The sequence below is a fragment of the Notamacropus eugenii genome, chromosome 2 (genome assembly GCF_028372415.1).
Source record: "Notamacropus eugenii isolate mMacEug1 chromosome 2, mMacEug1.pri_v2, whole genome shotgun sequence".
Classification (NCBI taxonomy): domain Eukaryota; kingdom Metazoa; phylum Chordata; class Mammalia; order Diprotodontia; family Macropodidae; genus Notamacropus; species Notamacropus eugenii.
The window spans coordinates 91870811-91895917 of record NC_092873.1 but is presented as its reverse complement, the minus strand read 5'-3'; the positions used below and the strand labels follow the sequence as shown (position 1 = coordinate 91895917).

The following is a 25107-nucleotide window of genomic DNA, read 5'->3' as shown; positions in this document are numbered from 1 at the left end:
AGCTTTTATTAATCTATTAAATTAGAATACTAGCACCTAACTCCTAGGGTTGTTGTGAGGATAAAATGAGATAATATTTGTAAAGTCCACTGCAAGCCTTAATGTTTCATCAAAATGCCAGCTATAGTTGTTACTGAACTATCAACTCAATGCTGGAAAGCACAGGCTCTCATTTCTCTTTATCACCTTCTAGTTCTTAACTTACTTCCTCCTTCATGTTTCTACAACTGAAGGAGTTCATTAGTCTTTCAGGTGGTGTGCATGCAGCAAAGCAGTCAGCGATGATCATGCCCTCTAGGTGGACTCAGAATTCTGCCAACAGGAGTAGTTCTGATGCTTACTCTGCATACTAACAAGGATGGCTCTGTCCCACAGCCACCCCATTCATGCTCTCTCATCAATGAAGAAAGAGAAACAGATGCCAAGATCTCAAAACCACATAGATTCAAAGGAGGAAGTGGGCAGGGTGGGAAAATAGAAAATTTGTATGGAAGACAGGAATTGTGATGAGAGGAGGAATTTCTGTAGGTCATAACACTTCTAAAAGTCATAATCCACAGATAATTTTTATGAAGTATAGGAATGTGTGTGTGTGTATGTGTGTGTGTGTGTATGAATGTATATGTATAAAAGAGAGGGAAAAGGCTCTTGTTTTATGTCTTTACAAACATAGAATCTATCAAGCTATTCCCTTTAAAAAGATCTTAATATATCTGAAAAAGTTCTCAAGAAGATTTGACATATTCTACTATAAAGCAGTAATGATCAAAACTATTTGGAACTGGCTGAAAAACCAGAAAAGTTGATCAGGTCTTACTGACTAGGTAAGCAAGACCTAGAAGTAATCAAACATCTTAGTAGCTTGGTGTTCAATAAACCTGAGGTTACCTACTACTGGGATAAATACTTCCTATTAAACAGAAACTGTTAAGAAAACTAAAATCATGTCTGAAACAACACATACAATCAATTCAGCTACAATGCTTGTTTTGAAAACATGAATTTGTTTCACTATGATTGATATGTTAGGGGACATCTGAGCAACACATGAATTTTGCATTTGCTTATGCATGATTTTGTACATGAAAAACATAAGGTGAATGCAGAGAAAGTGTATGTGGCTAAACTGAACTGCAAAGGAATACACAAAATACACACAAGCACATCCCTCAAACATCTAGCAGCTACTTCAGTTCACAAGGTTGTGTTTTGCTATTCATTCACATTTTTGAGCATTCCTATCTAAAAAACACTCATTCAATATCCCAAATATGTCTAAGCATTCTAGTCCAAAAATGCAAAGCAGTGTATTGAGAAGCTTGAAATAATAAAGTGCTTTGAAAGAAATAAGAGAACATATGACAATCTCCTGAGGAACAGTGATAAAGAAATCCACACTGCAGACCATCAGAGGCAACACTGAAAATAAATGTCTGTCATTAGAAGTGTTCTTTCTGTCCCTATTCTCATTTTTCCCATAAGCCCTGTGTTTTTTATTAGGTAATTTTGCAAAGTACAGTGATTTTTAGGAAAGTATGGGTTGTGTTACAGCAGAAGTGACTGAATAAGCTCCAATTGCATACATGACCTAAAAATGAAAGACCACATCATTAAAAAAAAAAAAACTGGGGGAAAAATGGAAGGAGATACCTTGCATAACCATAACTAGAAGAGAATTTTTTATTAATAAGGGACAGAAGTAAATATAGAAGATAAAATGCACAATTTCAACTACATAAAATTTAAAAGCTTTTACACGAATGAAATCAATGCAATTAGAATTAGAAGAAAAACAGCTAATTGGGGAAACTTGTACCACAAATATGTCTAATAAAGGTCTGATATTCAAGATATGAAGTTAAAAAAAAAACAGTGAAAACTGTCAACAACCATGTGAGTGAATACTCCAAATCCCTAATAAGAGGAAGGCAAATTTCAACAACTTTGGTTTTACCTCACAGTCATCAGATTAAAAATATGAAAATGGCAAATGTTGGCAGGGCTAAGGGAAGACAGACACATTAATGCACCTGTTGTTGGAGTTGTGAAATGATACATCCATAATGGAAAACAATTTGGAATTATACCCCAAAAAATCATTTACAACTGTACCAGTAAATCTAGTACTAGGTATATAACTTCCAAAAGATGACAGAAAGAAAACTACACCTACACACACACACTACTTATACCAGTTTTGTAGTCACAAAAACAAACTGGCCTCCAAGGTGCAGCTGGAAGTAGCAACCCAACAGAAAACACAATGACTGTATTTCTACATACTCGCTCTGTTCAGTTCTTTGCAAAAAAATGAAAAGAGCAAGTATGTAAAATATAGTCTTAAAAGAAAAGAGACCCAGAATTGGGGTTTTCCTTTGACCACTAAGGGGTTGTGCATAGGCTCCTTAGCCACTGGGGCAGCTTAGTGTCCCAGTGGATAGAGCACCAGGCCTGAAGTCAGGAAGACTCATTTTCCTGAACTCAAATCTGCCATGGACACTTACTAGCTGTGTGACCACGAACAAATCACTTAACCTTGTTGGCCATTGAAGAAAGATGAAAATGTTTGAAAGAGCTGCTGTGGAGGGTAGGATAGTGAATTGACAAGGGAAATATAGAAGGTTTGCCTAACAGCAGTGAAGGCTCAGTTGAAATTGTATAACATATATCCCCACCTCAACCGGTGAGGTGAGGACAATGAACGTAGGGACAGTTAGCTCTGAATGTGTGGTCAGGAAGGCCAAGTCACCAGTGAGGAGCCAATCTTTAAAGTGAGCTGGAGAAGGAAATGTAAACCATTCGAATATCATTGCCAATAAAATCCCAAATGGGGTCCTGAAGGGTTGCGTATGACTGAACAAAATGACTTCCTCTGAGCTGATTCCTTTTAGGGGTTAAAACTATAATTTCTGTAATGATCTCAGCTTGGGCACTGGAGGGACCAAAGCCAAATAAGAACAAGTCTACTCTAGATGACTAAGTGCCTGCCAATCACTTAGGATCACATAACAATGGGTGTGCAAGCATTCATCAAATACCTATATTATTTGTCTATTTACATGATCACACCTGGTCGTAGCCATCACATCCCTGTGATTCTGAACTCTCACTTATTCAAACTCCATTCCCCACAATCCAACATTCGATTCCTTCTTATCCCTTCAACCCCCCCCCCCCCTGACCACCAAGTTTCAACCTAATTCCACCCATCTGTGCCTTCTGGAAGGCCTGTTCTATAGGCAACAAACTTTCCTTCTTCTTACTTCTTTTCTTCTCCTGATCCTTTCATCTGCTAACACTTACTAAAACTTGGCTGCTCATTGATGACCTGGCCTCCCTGGCCACACATTCAGTACCAACTGTCCCTACGTTCATTGTCCTCACCTCACTGGTTGAGGTGGGGGATATATGTTATATAATTTCAACTGGGCCTTCACTGCTGTTAGGCAAGCCTTCTGTACTTACCTTGTCAACTCACTATCCCACCCTCCACAGCAGCTCTTACAAACCTTTTCATCTTTCCTCAAACCTCCTATGGCTCCTCTTATCCCACCCTCCACTTCAGCGGAGAACCTTGCTTCATATTTTACAAGAAAAAAAATGAGGTCATTTGCCAAGAATTCCCTTCTCCACAATTCTTCATCTTCTATCACTCAGATGTCTTCTTACAGAATGAAGCAGACTATTTTCTCTTGTGTTATGTTGTTTTGTTTTTCTCATGGTTTCTCCCATTCATTTTAATTCTTCTATCAACATGATTAATGTGAAAATGTGTTTAATAAGAATATATGTGTAGAACCCATATAAGACTGCGTACTGTCTTGGGGAGGGAAGAAGAAGGAAGGGGGAGAAAATTGTGATTGTAGAAAACTGAAAACAAATTAATTAAAAAAAAAAAAAAGATTTCTTCCATGTTCTCTTTCTTTACCCCTGTCTTACATGACAAAGTGGTTGTACTCCTTATTAAGACTAATCCCTCTACTTGTTTGAGTGATTCCATCCCATACCACCTCCTCCAACAGATTACCCCTCCGTCATCCCTACTGCTTCACTTATTTTCAATCTCTTAATCTCTACTGGCTCATTTTCAGCTGCCTATAAATTCCCCCATATCCTGTCCTGAAAAAACCTTCACTTGATCCTTCCATTCCTGTTATCATCCTATATCTCTTCTTCCCTTTGTAGTTAAATTCCTCAAACAGGTCATCTACAATACCTGTCTTGATTTCTTTCCTTCTACTATCTTCTTAATTACAATCTTGCATGTCATCATTCCACTGAAACTGCTCTCTCCAAAGTTACTAATGATCTCTAACTTGTCAAACTTGTCAAGTCTAACTTTCTCTACCCTCATTTTCCTGGCCCTCTCTGCAGCCTTGACACTGCTGATCACTCTCTCCTCTTTGATATTCTCTTCTTTCCAGTTTTTCAGGATAGGGTTCTCTCCTAGTTTTCCTCCTACCTGACCACTCCTCCTTTGTCTCCTTTGCTGGATCCTCTTCCAGATCATGCCATCTAGCAGTAGGCATTCCTCAGGTTCCTGTCTGAGCCCTCTTCTCTTTTCCCTCTCTACCACTTCACTTGGTAAAGTGAATTCCATGGATTTAATTACCATTTCTATGCTGGTGATTCTCAGATCTACTTAAACTGCCTGAAACTCTCTACTGACCTCCCATCTTGCATTTCCAACAGCCTTTCAGACATCTCCAAATGGAGGTCCAGTAGATATCCTGAATTTCATATTTTCAAAATGGAACTCTTATCTTTCCCCCTAAACAGTCCCCCTCTCCTACCTTCCCAATTACTGTAGAGGGCAACACCACCTTCACAGTCCCTCAGGTTTACAACCTAGGAGTCATCCTAGATTCCTCACAATGTCTCAACCCATCTACATCCAACCTCTTGCCAAAACCTGTCAATTTCACCTTTGCAACATCTCTTGAATACATCCCTTTGTCTCTGACATTGCTACCATTCTGGTACAGGCCCACATCACCTCCCACCTTGATTACTGCAATAGACTGCTGAAGGATTTTACTGCTTCAAGTCTCTCCCCACTCCAATCAAGCCTCCATTTAACTAGTAAAAATGATTTTCTTTGAAGTACAAGTCCCATCATGTCAACCCCACCCATCCCCAAACTCAACAAACCCCAGTGGCTCTCTATCACCTCTAACACCAAATATAAAATGCTCAGTTGGGTATTCAAAGTCCTTCATAACCTAGCTCTCTTCTACCTCTCCAGTCTCCTTATGCCTTATTCCCTAACATGTACTCTTTGATCTACTGACACTGGCCTCCCTGTTGTTACTCAAACAATACATTCTATCTCTCTGCTCTGGGTATTCTCTCTGACTGTTCCCCTAAGCCTACAATGTTCTCCCTCCTCTGCTCTGACTACTGACCTCCCTGGTTTCCCTTAATTCCCAGCTCAAATCCCACCTTCTACAAGCTTTCCTTGAGTCTTATTTCTAGCGCCTTCCCTCTGTCAATTATATCCTATTTATCCTGTATGTAGCTTGCTTTCTATGTATTTGTTTGCATGTTATTAGAGTGTAAGCTCTTTGGGGACAGAAACTGTTTTTCGCCTTTTTTTATATCCCCAGCACTTTGCATAGTGCCTGGCACAGAATAGGCACTTAGTAAATACTGATTGATTGAAGAAGTCCTGTATTAAGCACCTGGAAAATAGGCAGGCTGAAATGTCCAAGAACTTCAAGGAGCTTAAAGGCTTTAGGGGAAAACAACAAGTACGTACATAAGTAAATACAGAATACACACAGGGAATTAGAAAGTAATCTTAGGAGCTACTAGTCACTGGGGGGAAATCAGGAAAAGTCCCATATAGAAGCAAGTAGCACCTGAACCAAGCACTGAGGAGAATTTAGAATTCTTAGAGATGGAGGATAGGATATACCTTTCAAGGACTAGGGATAGTTGGCTGCAAAGGTAATTTAAATGGGAAGATCTTTCCCATTCATTAATAGTCCCAAGTAAACTGTCTGGGTCACACAGAGCCTGTGGTGGGAGGAATTCGCTAAATGGGTAGAACAGGAAGGGTGGAATAGGAAGAGGCAGAACTAGAGCAGAGCTGAGAGGAAGTTAGTCATGAGAGGAGTCAGAGCTAAGGAAAGATGAAGGCTGCTGAGAGTGAAGGAGCATGTTTGCGATTTTGTTTAAGGGAGCCTGACTGTGATTTGTTTAAGAGAGCTGGTTTGTGGGAAGCTTAGCAGGGAAATGGCCTGGGGATGGTGTTGTTCTCTGCACTGTTATTGTATATAGAGTTTTGTTACTATGATGGATTTGGCTTTCTAGTATCTGAAAAACTGTTTTGGTTCAGTCTTCCATGTGGAGAGTCTGTTGTATTTCACAATTCAGAATTGCGCCAGGATATTCATGGCCACTGTAGGCACTGTGAATACAGCATTAGTGCTACACCAGCGTAAAGGATAAAATGCTTATAAGGAATAGTGACAAGGTCAGCTTGATTGGAATACAGTTTGTAAAGGAAATACTAAATTTATGATAACTCTGGAATGATGATAAAGCTCCATTAGGAGCTTTAAGTTATGCCAGGTTCAATGGTTTGTACCCCAGAAATATCATGGGATCAGCTATATTACCTTAATGATCATTGGTCCAACTCCCCTTATCTTATAGATGTCAGCTGTGGGACCAGGAACTTCCAAAGACTCTGGGATCACATGAATCAAGGTTCATCCAAAGGATAAGTTTCTCTCTTTGACTCTTGTCCCCACCCTTGAAAATCTAAGGAAATCTCTTGAATAAAACTTAAGTATGACTCATGTCTAGGTTTCCCACACATGGGTCACAGGGTTTTTATTCTGACACAATGTACAATAGGGGTATAGAACATGCTATTAAATATGGGTAAGAAAACACTACTAAATTCATGAAGTTGTTCCTCAGGGGAAAATTCCACAATGGCTTATCAAGTGACAGGAACACCAACACTAAGCTCCAAAACCTGAAAAAACTTATAAGGTTCTGTAAGGAAAAAGAAGGCATATAATATCTTGTGTGGGAGCATCCTTTATATAAGAATAACCTTTATAAATCACATACACAACTAAAAATATCGCCATCGCAAACAGCAGCTGGAAAAAAAATCTCTTCTACCTTCCCCATCTAAACCTAGAAGTGTGGTAGAACAGAAAGTGATCTCTAATACCCCATGATGGGACCTGTCATGTACCCATAGGCTGTCAAGGGTTGGAGAGTAGACAGAAAATGAGGAGCCAGTTTCCTTCTGAATTATGCGAAAAAAACACATACCCACTTCTTATTTTCCCCTAAAAGGGATTGAATGCTTTATTTATGAAGAGCCTGAGATTATCAAGCAATACTACCTCTCCTGTGATTACATTTGTATCAATTAGCTATATCTCAGTTCCGTAGTGTTCACTTGCCAGGGAAACTGAATTCAGCAGAAGTATCCAAAGTAGGACAGGGCTGAAGAGTACTTTAGTTACTAAGAGACAGTCAAATGAAAGTTTCCTCCTGAGGCACATGTGCCAACTAGGCTGAGGTTAAGACTCAGAATCAATGACTATGTGGTCAGTCTGGATCCAAAAGAGCAGAAATGCTGGGATTTCTTTTTCCCCTATAAGATCAATTTACAGCGTATTAAGTTGAGACACCTCAAATCAGTCCTTGCTCTATTTTATCACTTAACAAGGTCTCTCCTTTCATATTGACTTCCATTCTGTAGAGGGCTTAGCTAACTTTTCCTTATTTCACTTTTGAAAAGTCAGGAAGGCTATTCTAAGTGGTATATGACACAGGTTTTAAAAAAAAAAAAAGCCATGGCAAGGAATAACAACAGGTTCTCGTGTTATAGGGTAGGGGCAGGGAACCTGTAGCTCTCTAGATCCTCAATTGTGGCCCATTGACTGAATTCAAACTTCACAGAACAAATCCCCTTACTTAAAGGATTTGTTCTGTAAAACTTGGACTCAGTCAAAAGGCCATATCTAAGGACCTAGAAGGCCATTTCGAGGCCAAAGGTTCCCTACCTGTGCCATAAGGGATCCCCTGTATAAATAAGCTGCTCTGTCCCAAAAAATATCTAGCCTTCATGCTTCTTTTCTGCTCTTGTCACATACTTACAAAACCATTTTATGATATTTCATGAAAAATTAAAAAAAATTAAACCCTCTTACCTTTTGTTTTTCCCTCCAATGATACTAGCTTCTTCGTTTCTGCTGTTAGCAAAAGCTCATAAGGATGCTCATCTTCCTCCTTGGGTGCACTCCCCTGGCTTCTACTTCTCATGACCGGGACCTAATGAAGAACATCACCATAAAGTACTGTACTTCTTATACGGCCATTTAAAGCAAAAATGAAAAATTCTAGCTAACTGTCCTCCTTTTTCTTGCAATGGAAAGGGGAAGGGGGATACTGGGAGAGATGATATAAAGCATGTAACTAAGAATCATTAATAGCTAACTTATCTAAATGCATCAAATCTCTCTATGGCTTTTTATGAATTCTATTTTGACTTTGCATCAATTTACCCATGTAAAAGATGGAGAAAATAAAAGTTCCTTCACTGTTTCCCACATAGTATAGGGGTTTGGTTTTTTTTTCCTGTGTGTGTATATCTAAAAAATTATGAGATTTTTGGTCATGACGCATTTTTCCCCAGTTGAGATCTGATACGCTGACATACTATTCAATGGATAAAAATCTCAGTTTGGAACAAAACTGACCTTTGCATTGAATCTTGACATTTATTGAAAATAGAACAGATTGTTCTGTAACCCTTCCTTTCCAAACACTTTGGAAATTATGAAGTTTCTCCACATATCCTAGGGAGCTTCAGTGGACAAAGGAAGAAATTTTCTAGGAACCAGTTTTCTCTCTCTTCCATAAAAGTATAAACCCAAGTCTCAGCTCTTCCACTTAGCATCTTTAACATCATTTAGGTGGATGAAGACATACAAATAGAAAAGACTCATAAAAGGCTTGTGTGACCTGGGGAAGTCACTTAACCTAAGGCATAATTTCCTGATATGTAAAATGAGAATAACACTCTTACTTACCTCTGTGAGTTGTTGTGAGGATCAAAAAAATTATGTATGTAAAATGCTTTGTGGATTCTAAGGTGCTATGCAAATGTCAGTTGTTATTTATCTCTTTTGGACAACTTTAGCTGCTACTACCTAATGTAAGTTTAGGTAGAAGACTAAATTAAAAAGTAGTTAGAACTGATAAAAGTCAGCAAAATGCTTCTGCTTAATTTATAGAACACAAGCTAGCTCCTGGAACTTCGATCTGAAATGCTTTTGTCACTTTTGCACCTAACCACCATAGCTAGTCTTTGTACCATAGCTTCAGTCTAAAACAAGTGTGGCATACTAAAGAGAGACAGACAGACTGACACAGACAGACAGACAGACACATAGACACACACACACACACACACACACACACAAGTCAGCCTCAGGCCTTGATCAGTCTAAACCCTAAGGAGTAACCAGAATTCTTTCTACATAACTACTGCCATTACCTGATGATTGGGCCACCTGGCCACCAATTTAGGACCAACACCCAGATAGCATAGGCCTCCTACCATCTGTCCTGCAGTATCAGCCTGGACTGACTATCCTGTAGCACAGTTTCCTTTAAAACTGCAGGATAGAGTTCATAACTTCCATCTGGGCAATTAGAGCAACAGGGCTTCTTTTCACTGCACGCCTGGCATTCACATAAAATGTTATGAATCACAGAATCATCACATGCTTTTATTTTAGCATACCATCCTCATTTTACAGGTAATGAAAACCAAAGACTTGCTCAAGGTCTTATATCTAGTAATCACAAAAGAGATCCAGGTTTCTTCACTTATTTTGAACTCTACTAATTATAACTTACTGCCTCATTTGCACTACAAATCTGCATGTCCAATGCAAATAAAAAGCCCTTTCTTTCCTAAGGAAAAAAGACCCATGCCTTTCCTCTCTATCCTATTCCCTATCTAGGCATCAATCATTTCATCCATAAAATGAGGGGATTGGACTAGATAAACTCAATGGTTATTTGTCTCTGACATTATACAACTCTGTGATTTCCATGGACTATAGGATTAAATATACCACATATACAACACACAACAATGCAGTGAACTACTCTTCTTGCCTCACTCTCATTCAAGAAATGTAGAAGCCACTGGGTAAGCATGTTTGAAAAAGCTCAACTGAGTGGATACTGCCTTTTAATGAATTCTTTCTTAATCTTTTTCTTTTCTTCTATAGTTGGCAATAAAACAAAGCTGAAAGAAACTTATTCTCTGATGATTAGAAAACAACATTTTTTCTATAGAAATGTAAAAACCTAATTGTATAATTGTGACCAGTGGCAAAGGGGGGGGGGGGGAGGAAGGGGAGCAGGTTTCAGTGAGAAAATTGTAAACTTACTATAGTGCTAATTGGTCTACTTCTAATACTCAATTGCTGTGGACTCTAGTTGGACCTAAAGAAAGTAGCAGTCAATTTGGCCAAAAAAGAATTTTTCCATTTAAAAATGTATATTTACATTATTAATCTGGTTATTAATCTGATAAACTTCTGGTGACAAAACAATGTTATCTCATCTCCATAGCCAACAATAGGTCAGCTTATAAAGGACAAACATAAAGAATAGGACCATAAATTGAGGGATGGGTTAGAGGCAGAGAAAAGTATTGTGGCTACACCTACATGTGTCCCAACTAGGGGCTAAGCAATTGTGATCAGAAGTCTAAAGTAAAGTCATCTTCAGTCAGATAACCAAAATGGAAGGAGAAAAAATAGGAAGGAAATCAGTGACAGAGAGGACACGATCTGGACAGTTTAGGTTCTTATGCATGGCACCATCTTTTATGCCAGGGTGGCATGCTAACTATGCAGCTCCACAATGCTAAACAAGGAGCAACTGTGGGCAAACAATAGCTGTGTGTTCCTTTGTGGTTCAGCCTATCCACCCTCCTGGCATGTCTTTCCAGACCCTGGGGTCTTGCTCTAATGGGGCATTATCAGAAGGCTGCTATGAACTGTGGGGCTGCACAGGTTTTGGGTGAAATTTCCAAGGTCTTTCACTGGGCTCATGATCATTCCAATCTACCAGGAACTAAAAGCAATGTTGACTACTGTGATTTTCTCTTGCTAATCCAATAGCCAACAGAAATGCCAGACCTTTAGGGTGAGAGATCAGCAAATTCAAGTCAAAATGAAGTTTGTTATCCCAACAGTCTGGGTCTTTGAGATAACTGTCTTGATCTATAACCAGCCACTGGACCCAGACCTCTCTCTGGAGGAGAAAGTGAGGCTGGTGACCTTGTACAGCCCTCTCTCACTTAAATCCAATTCACGTACACATCACGTCCTCACCTCCCTGATGTCATGGTCCTCTTCAAGAATGAAGGGCAAACAACAATAACAACAGCAACAACATGGCTTGTTTAGTGCTGCATGTTGTGTGCCTAACTGAGCAACCTCCATATTTCTTAATCTATACCAAAGAGTTTCGACAATTACTATTTTGCAGTATAATTTGAAATCTGACAATGGTTACTTTTTAAAATTATTTTGAATTTTTATCTTTTTTTCCCCTTCACTCCAGATGAATTTCACTGTTATTTTTTTCTAGCTCAAAGTAATCCCTTGGTGGTCTGATTGGTATAGCATTGAATAAATAAATTAACTTAGCTTAGTACTGTAACTTTTTATTACATTGGCTCAGCTCATCTTCAAGTAATGAATATTTCTCCAATTATTCCAAAAAGAGAATTTTGCAATTACACTCACGTAGCTTTTGTGTGTCTCCATAGATAAAATCCCAAGTATTCCATGCATTTGGGAAGGGGGACTAAAATAAAAGTTATCTATCTTTTCCTACTCAGTTTCATTGGAAATATACAAAAATACTGATGATTTATATGGATAAATTTACATCCTGAAATTCCTGCTGAAGTTATTGTTTTAATTAATTTTTGGTTTACTCTAAAGGATTCTCTAAGTATATCATTATATCAACTACAAAAATGGTGACTTTGTTTCTTCCTTATTTATGTTTATTCCCTCAATTATACCCCATCGACCCAGAGTTACCCTTACTAGGTCCTCTACCCATCAAAGACATCAAAGAAAGAGGAAACAGATCCATATACATGAACATATTAGGAGCAGTTCATCATATAATAGCAAACAACTGTAAACTAAAGAACAGTTCATCGACTGTGAAACGGCTGAACAAATTATGGTATGTAATGGAATGCTATCATGCCTTAAGAAATGCTGAAAGGGATTGTTTCAAAGAAACCTAGAAAGATATGAATGAATCTATGCAGAGTGAAGTGAAAACCAGGAGAATAATTTATAAAATAACAACAACACTGGGAAAGCAACTTCAAAGCAGTAAGAATTCTGGTCATCAATGACTCCAGAAAACCAGCGAGTGGGGATGCTTACTCACCTGCTGGAAAAGGTGAGGAACTCAGAGTGGAAGCTAAGATGTATTTTAGGGCCATTATCAGTGGAGAAATTTGTTTTGCTTAATTATGTATACATGATTTAAAAGTATTTTCTTTTTTCATTGGAGTTTCACTAATTTTAACATTTCTACTAATTGTGAATAATAATAACAGGTTTAACGGAATTTTTTTTTTAAATGAGTGTGGCACAGAGAAGGGGCAGGTGAGTGGAACAGCAAATAACGCTGGGTCTGGAGGCAGAAAGGCAGGAGTTCACATCTGCCTCAGATACTTACAGCTGTGTGATTACAGACAAGTCACTTAACTCTAAGGAAACCCTCATTTGTAAAATAAGAGGAAGATTCCAAAGCACGCACAAGCAAGGCATCAAGTGAAACACAGCTTGGGCACAAGTTCACCTAAAGCCCTAGAAGAAGTGAATAGGTTTGTTGTCTTTTTTAAAGACAACAAAATTATTTTATAAATGAAATGAGAATGCTAAAAGAAAACTGGAAAAGAAATGAGAGCTATGAAAGAAAGAACTGGAAAGAGAATTAACAGTTTGGAATAGGAGGTATAAAACCTTATCCACAGAGATTCCTTAAAAACTGTTGCTCTTCAGCCATCGAGTTGTGTTTGACTCTTCATGATTCCATGGACCGCAGCATGCCAATACTGTCTGCAGAGTTTTCTTGGCAAAGATACTAGAGTGGCTTGTTATTTCCTTCTGATAAGTGTAAGAGGCTAGATCTGAACTCAGGTTTTCCTGACTCCAGGCCCAGAACTCTATCCACTAAGCTACTTTCCCACCTCCTTGAAAATTAGAATGGATGAAATAAATAATAATGACTTCATGTGATTACCAGAAATACTAAAAAAAAAAAGGCAAAAAACTGGAAATATAGGAGAAAATGTAAGCTATCTCATGGGAAAAACAAATGACCTGGAAAACAGACCATGGAGAAAAAATTTAAGAATCAGTGGACTAGGTGCACAGTAACAGCAATATTGTACGATGATCAATTGTGAATGACTCAGTTATTTTTAGCAATACAAAGAACCAAGATAATTCTGAAGGTCTTATGATAAAAAATACTATTCACCTCCAGAAAGAACTGATGGAATCTGAATGCAGACTGCAGCACACTTTTTAAAAAAATTTTCTTTACTTTTCTTATGGTTTTTTTTGTATGTGTTTTCTTTCACAACATTACTAATATGGAAATATGTTTTTGCATGACTGCACAAGTATGACATCTATAAAATTGTCTGCCATCTCAGAAAGAAAGGAGGGAAAGAAGAAAGAGAATCTGGAACTCAAAATTTTAAAAAATGAATGATAAAATATTTTTGCATATAATTGGAAAAAAATCTTTTAAATAAGAAAAAAACTCTATGAGCTTCTGAAAAAAAAAAATCATTGGACTACCTGAAAGACATGACCCTTGAAAAAGAAGCTTAGATATCATGTTTCAAGGAATCATAAAAGAAAACAGCCCAGTTCTCTTAGAACTAGAGGAAAAGTAGAAATACAAAGAATCCACTGATTACCTCTGAAGAAACCCGAAAATGAAAAAGCCTAGGAACATGATAGCTAAAATCCAGACCTTCCAGGTCAAAGAAAGACTACAAGCAGACAAAAACTATTCAAGTTCTTAGGAATCATGATTCCCAAGTGAAGGATCACACAAAATTTAGCAGCCACAACCATAAAGGAGGGAAAAGCTTGGGGAAATATTCTAGAAGGCAAAAGATATCAACTTGCAACTAAGAATAACTGTAAGTAAATAACTCACAATCCTACAAGGAGCTGGGAAGAAGGGTGGTCTTTTAAAGAAATAAAAGACTTTCAAGTCCTGATACAAACTTTGAAATACAAGCACAAGAGGTAAGAAAAAATTTTAAAAGAAAAATACAAGAAAGCAATCATAGGGAGTTAAACAAGGATGGACTGTTTACATTCTCATAGGGAAGATTATAAAAATGTTCCTTCAGAACTCTGTAATCATCAAAGGTCACAGAGGAAGTTGCTTTTTTTTATGTTTTAATTATTTTAAAAGAAAAGAAAAGGAGAGGGAAATAAATACACTAGAGGTGGAAAAAGGAGAGTAAAGTGAAAAATAATCTGACATAACTTAAGAGTGTAAATGGCAGACTATACAAATAAGGAGAAAAAGATGAGGGGATCAGGTGACACTTGAACCTCATTTCCATCTGGACAGGTAAAAAGAGTGAAGAATACATATATGTACATACAGTTAGATGTAGAAATATATTTTACTCAACAGGAAAAGGGAAGGGAAAGGGGAGAAGGGAAAAAGAGAAATATGAGGGGGAATATCTGCCTTAAGCAAAACAAACTCTAACCATGGAGGGTAGATCACAAAGAGGTATTTAAACAGAAAAAAAAAAAGGATAAGAAACTGTGAGAGAAAAAGAGGCAATAGAAACAGATTGTATCAAAACCTAGAGCACTAAAATCAAGAACACTTTTTCTCTCTCACCATTTTCTTCTTTGTGAGGAAGGGGCAAGAAACTAATCAATACAATGACCAATCATAATTTCAGAGTGATCACGATGAAATATGCTGCCCACCTCCTGACAAAAGAGGTGATAGATTCAGGGTGCAGTCATACATATTGGAATTGGTTTTGCTTGACTTAGCATATTTCTTACAAGGGTTATGTATTTTCTTCTTTTTCAAAGGGGTGTGGGGGGGGGTAATGAAGAGATGACTAATGCCTGTTTACTTTTTTTTAATCTTTAAAGAAGAGTTTTTGTAAGGATAAAATGAATATAACCAGGATGGGAAAGGAAGCAAAAGACTTGAATAAAACCTTTGTATCAAATATCTCTAAAAAGGGTCTGATGTCAAAGCTATTAGGCAACTAGCAGAAACACGTAAGACCAAAAGTCATTCCCCAATAGTTAAATGGTTAATGGATACAAGCAATTTTCAAAAAAGAATCGCAAACTACCAAAAACCCTAGGAAAGAATGTTCCAAATCACTAATAACAAAAATGCAAATCAAAACTCTCAGCTCTACCAAGTTCCAGAAAGAGATGCCCTGTCCCAGGATAAGTCCATCACATCAAATCTCATCACCCTGCTGTTAACTCAAGCATTGACTGACAACAACCCTCTCAGCTTCCTGTCCACTGACAGAAGGGGTGGACAGGATAGTAACAAAAGCCTTCCAATGCATTCCTTTATAAAAGGCAGAAACTGGACTTTCCACTCACTTCACTCTTCATCTGCTCCACTCTGTGGTTTCATATCCACTGAACATGATGTTCCCATGCCAGGTACCCCATAGCATCCTGTTCTTTCCCTTCCAAACTGTTCTGCCTTCTTTTGTACATCTCCATTAGACTGTGAGCTCCTCGAGGGCAAGGACTGTTTTTATTTTTACTGTCTCCCTAGAGCTTTAGCACAGTGGCTGGCACATAGTACACACTTAACAACTGTTTGCTGGATTGGAAAATGACTGAGATGTCATGTGAAAGAAAGGAAACTAGCAGAGATGACAAAAAATGAGAACAGTCAATGCTGGAAAGTTTGTAGAGAGACAAGCATACTAGTATGCACTGTTGGTAGAGCTAGTGTCCAATAATTCTGGAAAGTAATTTAGAATTACACAAATAAATTGGCTCAAGGGGTCATACATTCTCACCCAGAGAGCCTACTCTTAAGCATAAACGATTTTTTTTTAAAAGGTTCCACAAATACCATATTATTTATAGCAGTACCTTTTTTTAGTGGCAAAGAATTGGAAACAAAGGAAATACCTATCAATGGGGAATAGCTAAATAAATTTGTAACATGAACATAACAGATATTGCTCTGCTATAAAAAAAATCAATAAATATGATAAATACATAGAATAGGAATGCTTAAATGAGTACACCCAAAGTAAAAGAAGCAGAAACTGGAAAACGATATGCCTACTCACTGCATAACTATAACTAAATATATATACACTTATATATATATAAACTAAACTAACTAAATATAACTAAAAATACAGAATTGTACGCCATCTTGGGGCTGGGTAGGTGTTGGGGGGGTAAAAATCTAAGTTTTATGATAGTGATTGCAGAACATCAAATAAATAAATAAATAAATAATGAAAAGAATTAAATTAAATTAAAAAAAATAATATAACTAAAAGCAAGAATACCAACAAAATGACTGAAAATGAGTGCAGTAAATTACAATAGGCTTGGCCCTTGCAAGGAGAAGGATCATGTCATCATCAAGAATAAAAATGAAGGAGTAAACAACTGGATATGATATTACGGGATTGTGAGATACAGAAAAGAGGAAACAAGGGAGCATATAACGAATGGCTCTTATTTTCTCAAAATAAAGAGGTCTTCTGCTGGAAGGTTTGGGACACAGGTACCTTAAGACAAGAACCTTGGAACAGCAGTTGTGGGAAACAGACTACAGGATCAGTTCAGGAGGAGGAAGAACTCCTCTGTTACAATGGAGGCCCAGATGAGATTGGATAATATGAATTTGTAGTGGACTCAGTCAACACAACTGCTTGAAAGACTCTACCTTCATTCAATAGAACATGCCCAATTCTGTATTTCTCATTTAAATCTTCAGCTCCCATTTAAGAACTATTGTTTCTCATGATGTGTGAATATGCTTGGTTTCAGAAGGGATGGATAATTCTGGAGTGTGGGTCAATTTCCATAACTTTTTGGCATATCCCATTCCCATGTCTCATTTCATTATCATTGTGCAATCTGAATTGATGGTTAATTCCAGGATCTTGCCAGAATTCCTCTATTTTTATTATTATCAGCTACATGTATTGCATGTATTACAGGAAAGATTCAAAGTCTCCAGTGGACAATACAGCACACAGGAGGCACAATCTTCCAATATGGAGCAGGTGGAGAGTGGGACATAAAGAACTTTAAAATTTTCCTTATGGTACATTAAGCACCTTGTCCAAGGCCCTAGTATAGTGTAACCTTAATTAAAAAGCGAACAGACAAAAAAAGATAATGAATTAACCTGTTGTTACAGGTGAGCTGCTTCCTCTTGACTGCCTGGAGGATCATATACTTGATTATTTACTTTCAGCGATTACATTTGTGGGTAAGTTCTTCAAATTTTTCTCCACAGATTTACACCCTACCTACTTGTTACAAAACTTTCTTGTATCATTCCTGGAGTAAGAGATTCAGACTCTAATTTTTCATATTTTCCAAAGAGATCAGTAATCCTCAAAACTATACTTTTTTTTTACTCTGCTGAAATTTCTGCTCCATAGAGAGCCCAATATTTTATGGAACGTTTTCACCATCTTTACATGTGGTTAATTCTCATATTCCTCATCATAAATTCATTATTTCCACAACACTTCAGATAACAGATCTTTTGTAAATTTGTATCATGATTTCTTCAAGGCAGCCTCCCAATCCAAGTATTTTTATTGCGCTTGAGCTTTTTTTTCTTGTTTACTTACTTCTCGTCTTATAGCTTTCCTGAAAGGTTCCTTTGATTCTCATCTTTGTCATAATTCTTTTACTTGCCACATTTATCATTGTTCTGAGGTAGTACAAAGGACCTAGGTTTAGTCATAACCTCTTTGTCAGAACTGCTCTATTTTTATTATGATGGGCTACATGTATTACAGAGAAGATGTAAAACCTCCAGCAGACAAGAGGAGCAATTTTCTAAAGTGGTGAAGAATAATTTAGTTTTCAGAACATTCCTCAGGTACACAAATATCTAGTCCTAGTCTCTGACACAGTAAAACCTTAATAAAAAAACTCAACAATATGAAAAGTTACTAAATTAACGTATCTCAATGACTTATTTTTATTAAATAACAAGGTGAGATTTGATTGGCTGATTAATTTTGCTTAATCATTTTTTTCTCCTTTCTATTCATTCTTATAAAGCAATACTATCAAACTTGGCCATTAAACCATATGAAAGGATCTCTGCTTTGGGTAGCACTCAGGAGTATTGTGGGACTCAACTCTCAAGGCTCACCAGTGATGTGTTTGACACTTCTGTTGTAAATGATGATGGGGGATAGGGGGAGAAGAACGCCAAGGAGAAGGGGAGATAACGAAAGCTATATTAAAAAACCAAGGTGGTATAAATACAAAAGGAATCAATAAAAATTAATAAAACAGAAAAGGAATCACCAGGAAAATAATTTTTTTGAAATGACGTAATTTTTTGAATAGGTAGCTAATGGCACAAGGAGGTTTGGAGTTTGTTTTTTGTTTTTTTTCTACCAGAACTGTGATGTCATCACTATCTGGAGGTCCCAGTGAGGAATCTGCATTTCTACCAATGCAGAACAACATCTCTAAAATTTACAGTCTTGGACAGTTGGCTTGGGCACTGAGAAGTTAGGTACTTGCTTGGGGTCACAAAGGTATATCAAAGGAAGGACTTGAACCCAGGTAAGTCTTCTAGATTCAAGGTTAGCTGTCCATACATTAATTGTCATTGATAACAAAGTTATATTCTAAAGATGAAAGACTAAAGCAAATGTGACATTTCTTCACATATCTGAGAAGTAAAACTGACATCTATGGCAAATGCTAATTTGAAAAAAATTGGACTGGCCTTTTCCCATAAGATTTTGCAATTTTTTTCAAAAACAATCTAAAACTTTTATTTCTTTTCTACCTGAATATTTATTAAAAGTGTGTTCTTTTGGTTTAGTTTTTGTCTCCCATATAAAAGGAATAAGGAAAAATGAAAATTCAAAAACCAGAGATCTAGGCTATCAATGCCAATTGTTACTACTTTGTCACAGCAGAAGGCACAAGGATCAAGGGAGAAACTGCCTTCATAAGCTGTAGTCAAAAGGCAAGAGTTAACTCAGCTTCAAGCAAAACTGATCTCAGCTAGTTGATGAAAATATTGCATGCTTTTTTACCCTGCAGTGAGAAAGATTCAGAGTCAAATATCTAGAACGAAGTAGTCTCTCTGGCCATTAAACCAAAATGAGTTTAACAGTATCTTCTCTAAAATGGAGTGTCTGACTGCCCCATAAAATTTAGCTTCACTGCTCCAAAGAGATCACAGCCAAAAGGTACCAGGATAAGAGAGGTCAGGAGTAAAAGGAGTCAATTATTTAATCTAATTCTCTGTCTCTCTCTCCCTGTCTCTCCAACATACACACATACCTCAGATGATACATGGGAACAAAGTTCCATTTCAGTGTCTTCTTCTTCCTCTTCCTCTGGTGGTGGTTTTGCTGGAGGGGGTGGACGTTCTCTCTATTATGATTTAAAAAAAAAAAAGCCAAACGTTTTAGCATGTCTCCCCTTAAACATCTGGCATTTTAGTTTAGCCACTGATAATTAAAATATGGCTTGAAGAGGCCAAATATGGGGTCAAAATTATTCCATTAACAGAGATTTCTTCACTTCAGTGCCATGTAGCTCTTGCCTTCATTTGCTTTTATTAATTTATCTGTTTTCAGTTTTCAACAATCCCATCTATATGTTTTAAATTTTCTCCACATCCATCCCCCCTCCCTCCCCAAGACAATATGCAATCTTACATGAGTTCTACACATACATTCTTATTAAGCATATTTTCATATTAGTCATGTTACAGAGAAGAATCAAAACAAATGGGAGAAAAAATGAGAAAAAACAAAATATAGCAAAAAAGAAACTAGTCTGCTTCATTCTGCATTCCAATTCTGTAGTTCTTTCTCTGGATGTGGATGGCATTTTGCACAGAGTCCTTTAGAAAAGTTTTAGGTCCTTGCATTGCTGTGAAGAACTAAGTCTATCAGAAACAGCCCTTGCACACTGTGGCTGTTACTGTGTATAATGTTCTTCTGGTTCTACTCACTTCACTCCACATCTGTTCATATAAATCTTTCCAGGTTTTCTAAAGCCTATCTGTTCAACATTTTTTATAGCACAATAGTATTCTATTACATACATGTACCACAACTTGTTCAGCCATTTCCCAATTGATGGACATTCCCTTGATTTTCAATTCTTGGCCATCACAAAAAGAAAGGGCTGCTATAAATAATTTTGCACATGTGGATTCTTTTCCCATTTTTATGATCTCTTTGGGAAACAGCCCTAAAAGCGATATTTCTGGGTCAAAGGGAATGCACATTTTCTTAGCCCTTTGGGTATAGTTCCAAATTGCTCTCCAAAATAGTTGCATCAGCTCACAGCTCCACCAACAATGAATTAGTGTTCCAATTCTCCCACACCTTCTCCAACATTTATCATCTTCCTGTTGTGTCATGTTAGAAAATCTGATAGGTGTGATGTGGTACTTCAGAGTTGTTTTAGAGTATTTTTTTCTTATGATTATAGATATCTTTAATTTCTTCCTCTGAAAATAGCCTCTTCATATCCTTTGACCATTTATCAATTGGGAAATAACTGGTATTCTTATAAATTTTACTCAGTTCTCTATATATTTTAGAAATGAGGCCTTTATCACAGATACTAGTTGTAAAATTCTTTCCTAGTTTTCTGCTTCTCTCCTAATCTTGGGTGCATTGGCTTTGTGTGCACAAAAACTTTTCAATTTAATGTAATCAAAATTATCCATTTTGCATTCCATAATGCTCTCTATCTTGTTTTTGTCATGGATTTCTCCATGCTCCATAAATTCAACAAATAAACTATTCCTTGTTCCCCTAATTTATTTATAGTATCAGCCTTTATACTTAGATCATGTACCCATTTGGACTTAATTCTGTTGTACAGTGTCAGACATTGGCCTATGCTCAGTTTCCATCACACTATTATCCAGTTTTTCCAGCAGTTCTTCCCAAACAGTGAGTTCTTATCCTAGAAACTGAGGTCCTTGGGTTTATGAAACAGTAGACTGCTATAATCATTGATTATTGTGTCTTGTGTACCTAACCTGTTCTACTGATCTACCCCTCTATTTCTTAGCCAGTACCAAGTGGTTTCGATGATTGCTGCTTTATAATACAATTTGAGATCTGGTAGGGCTAGGCGACCTTTCCTAGCATTTCTTTTCATTAATTCCCTTGATATTCTGTACCTTTTATTCTTCCAGATGAATTTTGATATTATTTTTTTCTAGCTTTAGAAAATAATTTTCTGGTAGTTTAACTGGCATGGCACTGAATAAGTAAATTAATTTAGGGAGAATTATCATTTATATTAGCTCAGCCTTCCTACCTGCCAGCAACTAATGTTTTTCTATTTACTTAGATCTGACTTTATGTGGAAAGTGTTTTGCAATAGTGTTCATATAATCCCTAGGTTTGTTTTGGCAGGAGACTACCAAATATTTTAGTGTCTATTGTAACTTTAAATGGGATTTCTTTCTATGTCTTGCAGTTAGGCTTTGTAATATATAGAAATGCAGAAGATTCATGTGGGTTTATTTTGTAATGTGCAACTTTGTCAAAATTGTATATTATTTCAAGTAGTTTTTTACTTGATTCTCTAGGATTCTCTAAGTATATCATCATATTGTCTGCAAAGAGTGATAATTTAATTTCTTAGGCTATTCTAATTTCTTCAATTTCTTTTTGCTAAACCTAACATTTCTAGTACTATATTGAATAACAGTGGTGATAACGGACATCTTTGTTTCACCCCCGATCTTATGGGAAATACATCTATCTTATGCCAATTATATATAATGCTTGCTGATGGTTGTAAATACTACTTATTATTTTAAGGAAGACTCCATTTATTCCTACAGTGTTTTCAATAGGAATGGGTGTTGTATTTTGTCAAAAGCTTTTTCTGCATCTATTGAGATAATCATGTGGTTTCTGTTAGTTTTGTTGTTGATATGATCAATTATGCTGATAGTTTTCCTAACACTGAACTTGTATTCCTAGTATAAATCCTACCTGAACAAAGTGTATTCTTCTCATGATAAGTTGTTGTAATCTTTTTGCTAATATCTCAGTTAAAATTTTTACATCTATATTCATTAGAGAAATTGGTCTATAATTTTCTTTCTCTGTTTTGGCTCTTCTTGGTTTAGGTATCAGAACCATATCTGTATCATAAAAAAGAATTTGGTAGGGCTCCTTCACCAATTTTCCCAAATAGTGTATATAGTACTGGAATTAACTGTTCTTTAAATATTTGATAGAGTTCACTTGTAAATTCATCTGATTCTGGAGAGTTTTCCCTAGGGAGTTCACTGATGACTTGTTCAATTTATTTTTCTGAGACAGAGTTATTCAAGTATTTTACTTCCTCTTCTGTTGATATGAGCAATTTATATATTTTTTTTAAATATTCATCCATTTCACTTAGACTGTCAAATTTATGGGCATACAGTTGGGCAAAGTAATTTCTAATTAGTGATATAATTTCCTCTTCATTGGAAGTGAGTTTACCCTTTTCATTTTTGATATTGGTAATTTGATTTTCTTCTTTCTTTTTTTTAAATGAAATTGACCAAAGATTTATCATTTTTATTGTTTTTTTCATAAAACTAATTCTTAGTTTTATTTTTTAGTTCAATAGTTTTCTTAATTTCAATTTTATTAATCTCTCCTTTGGTTTTCACTATTTCTAATTTGGTATTTAATTGGGGATTTTCAATTCGTTCTTTTTCTAGCTTTTTCAGTTGCATTCTCAATTCACTGATCTCCTGTTTCTCTTATTTTATTCATGTAAGCATTCAATGACATAAAACTTACCCCCAAGAACTGCTTTTGCTGCATCCCATAAGTTTTGGTAGGCTGGCTCATTATTGTCATTCTCTTGAATGAAGTTATTGATTGTTTCTATGATTTGTTGCTTAAACCACTCATTCTTTAGGATTAGATTATTTAGTTTCCAATTAATTTTTGGTCTATTTTTCCATAGCCTTTTATTACATATAATTTTTATTGCCTTCACTTGTTAAGAGAAAAGAATGAGAAATTCTATCATACACTGAGCAGCTTTGAAGATAAATTATTTGCTAAACAGTCAGTTACTGTACTAACTGATGAAGATAGAAAGGCTAAAATACAGTTTCCTGCCCTAAAAGAGCTCAAATCCTATGAAGGAGACAATAAATAATTATGTGCATAGAAGATATATGCTCTGTAAACAGAAAATCTGTAATGTCTGAGAGAAGGCACTAGTAGTTTTTATGGGGTGGGTAGTAGGAAAGGAGCACACTTCAGGCACGCATGTGTGTGAAGCTAAAAGCCAGAAGTGAGGAGGGAGATCATTTCAGGTATAGGGGACAGCAAATTCAAATGCACACGACTATGCAAGAAATAGCAAGTCTAGCAACATAGCTGGATTGTAGAGTGTGTGGACAGGAACAGGAAAGTGAAAAGTAAGAAAGAGCCAGGTTCTAAAGGGTTTTAGATGCTAAAGGATTTTACATTCTATCCTAAAGGTAATAGGGAGCCAGTTTATTGAAATGAGGGGTAATATGGTCAGATCTAGCTTTAACTTTAGGAAGATAATTTTAGCAGTTGAGTGGAAGATAAAAGAGGGAGATAGTTAAGGCATGCAGACCAATTAGAAGGCACAGAAAATATCTACTTGGGAAGTGATGAAGGTCTGTACTACGGAGTGAGTTGAGAGGATATAATGAGATATTGGGAAGGTAGAAATGACCAAAATTTGTCAACAGATTACATATGTGGGGTGAATCTGAGAGTAAGGAATTGAGGACGCTAATGTTGTGAGTTTGGAAGGATGGTAGTTGTTTTGTTAATGTATTTTTGCATAATAGGAAGCTCTTTCCCATTCATTAATAGGCCAATGTGAATTGCTTGAGTCACATGGAAGCCTGAATCCCATGAGTCTGCAGTGGGAGGAGCTTATTGAATAGGTTGAGCAGGAAGGGGTGGAACAGGAAGGGTGGAGTGGAGCTGAGAGGAAGTTGGACAGAGCAATTAGAGCTGAGGGAGAAAGAGGAAGCAGGCAGTGAGCTGTGAGTGTTTATTTGTGAGAAGGCCCTAGCAGGGAGATGGTGTGCCCCCTGCATTGTTATTGTGTATTGCTTTCTTTGTTGCTGTGATGGATTGAGCTTTCTGGTATTGAGATTCGCTTTCTGGTGTTTAAGTAAATGTTTTGGTTCTGTCTTCCATGTGAAGAGTCTGTTATATTTTGCAATTTAGAATTACGCTGGCATATTCGTAGTTGGCATATTCATAGCTGCCGTAGATGCTGGGAATATCACAATGGCACTACAGTGGTGCTCTCAACTGTAACAGGAAAGCTAGGATTAGGAAATTTTCTTATTACTGAGTGAAAAATAAATGAAAAAGCATTTAATAGGTGCTTACTATGTGCCAAGCACTGTGGTAAATGCTAGAGATACAACTAGAAAAGTAAGAGAATCCCTGATTGCAAGGAGCTCACATTCTAAGTGGGGAAGACAACACACATATACAGGTAAAAGAGACAAATTGGCAAGGTCCAAGGATCCCTGAGGTGAATTAGCAGGTTAACTGGCAAATCCCAGTGTGCCACAGTATCTAGCACAGGGTAGATGTGATGGTCTATGTGGCACTCCTTATTACCAGAAAGACTGCAGTTAGTATCTCCCTCTTCCTTCAAGTTGTGTGAGCAACCACATCTGTGCTGGAGAGGTCTGGCTCACTATTCTTGAGAAAGGGGAAGTGGACCCAAAGGTTAGGTGGTAGAGGCTCTGAGT

The 25107-nt window shown here is 36.9% G+C and overlaps 1 protein-coding gene across 8 annotated transcripts in view; it reads right to left on the bottom strand.

Annotated features, from left to right (window-relative positions):
- ANKS1A (ankyrin repeat and sterile alpha motif domain containing 1A) overlaps window positions 1-25107 on the bottom strand; it is a 254914-nt gene that overhangs the window by 105353 nt on the left and 124454 nt on the right. For all 8 annotated transcript variants that reach the window (XR_011974180.1, XM_072641817.1, XM_072641818.1 and 5 more), the window contains 2 exons: window positions 19647-19739; window positions 8184-8304 (listed from right to left, as the gene is read on the bottom strand). Coding sequence is in view for 7 of the 8 variants with exons in the window: in XM_072641817.1 (XP_072497918.1) it covers window positions 8184-8304; window positions 19647-19739 (214 nt within the window). In the remaining variant the exon portion in view is untranslated. The remainder of the gene's footprint in view (window positions 1-8183; window positions 8305-19646; window positions 19740-25107) is intronic.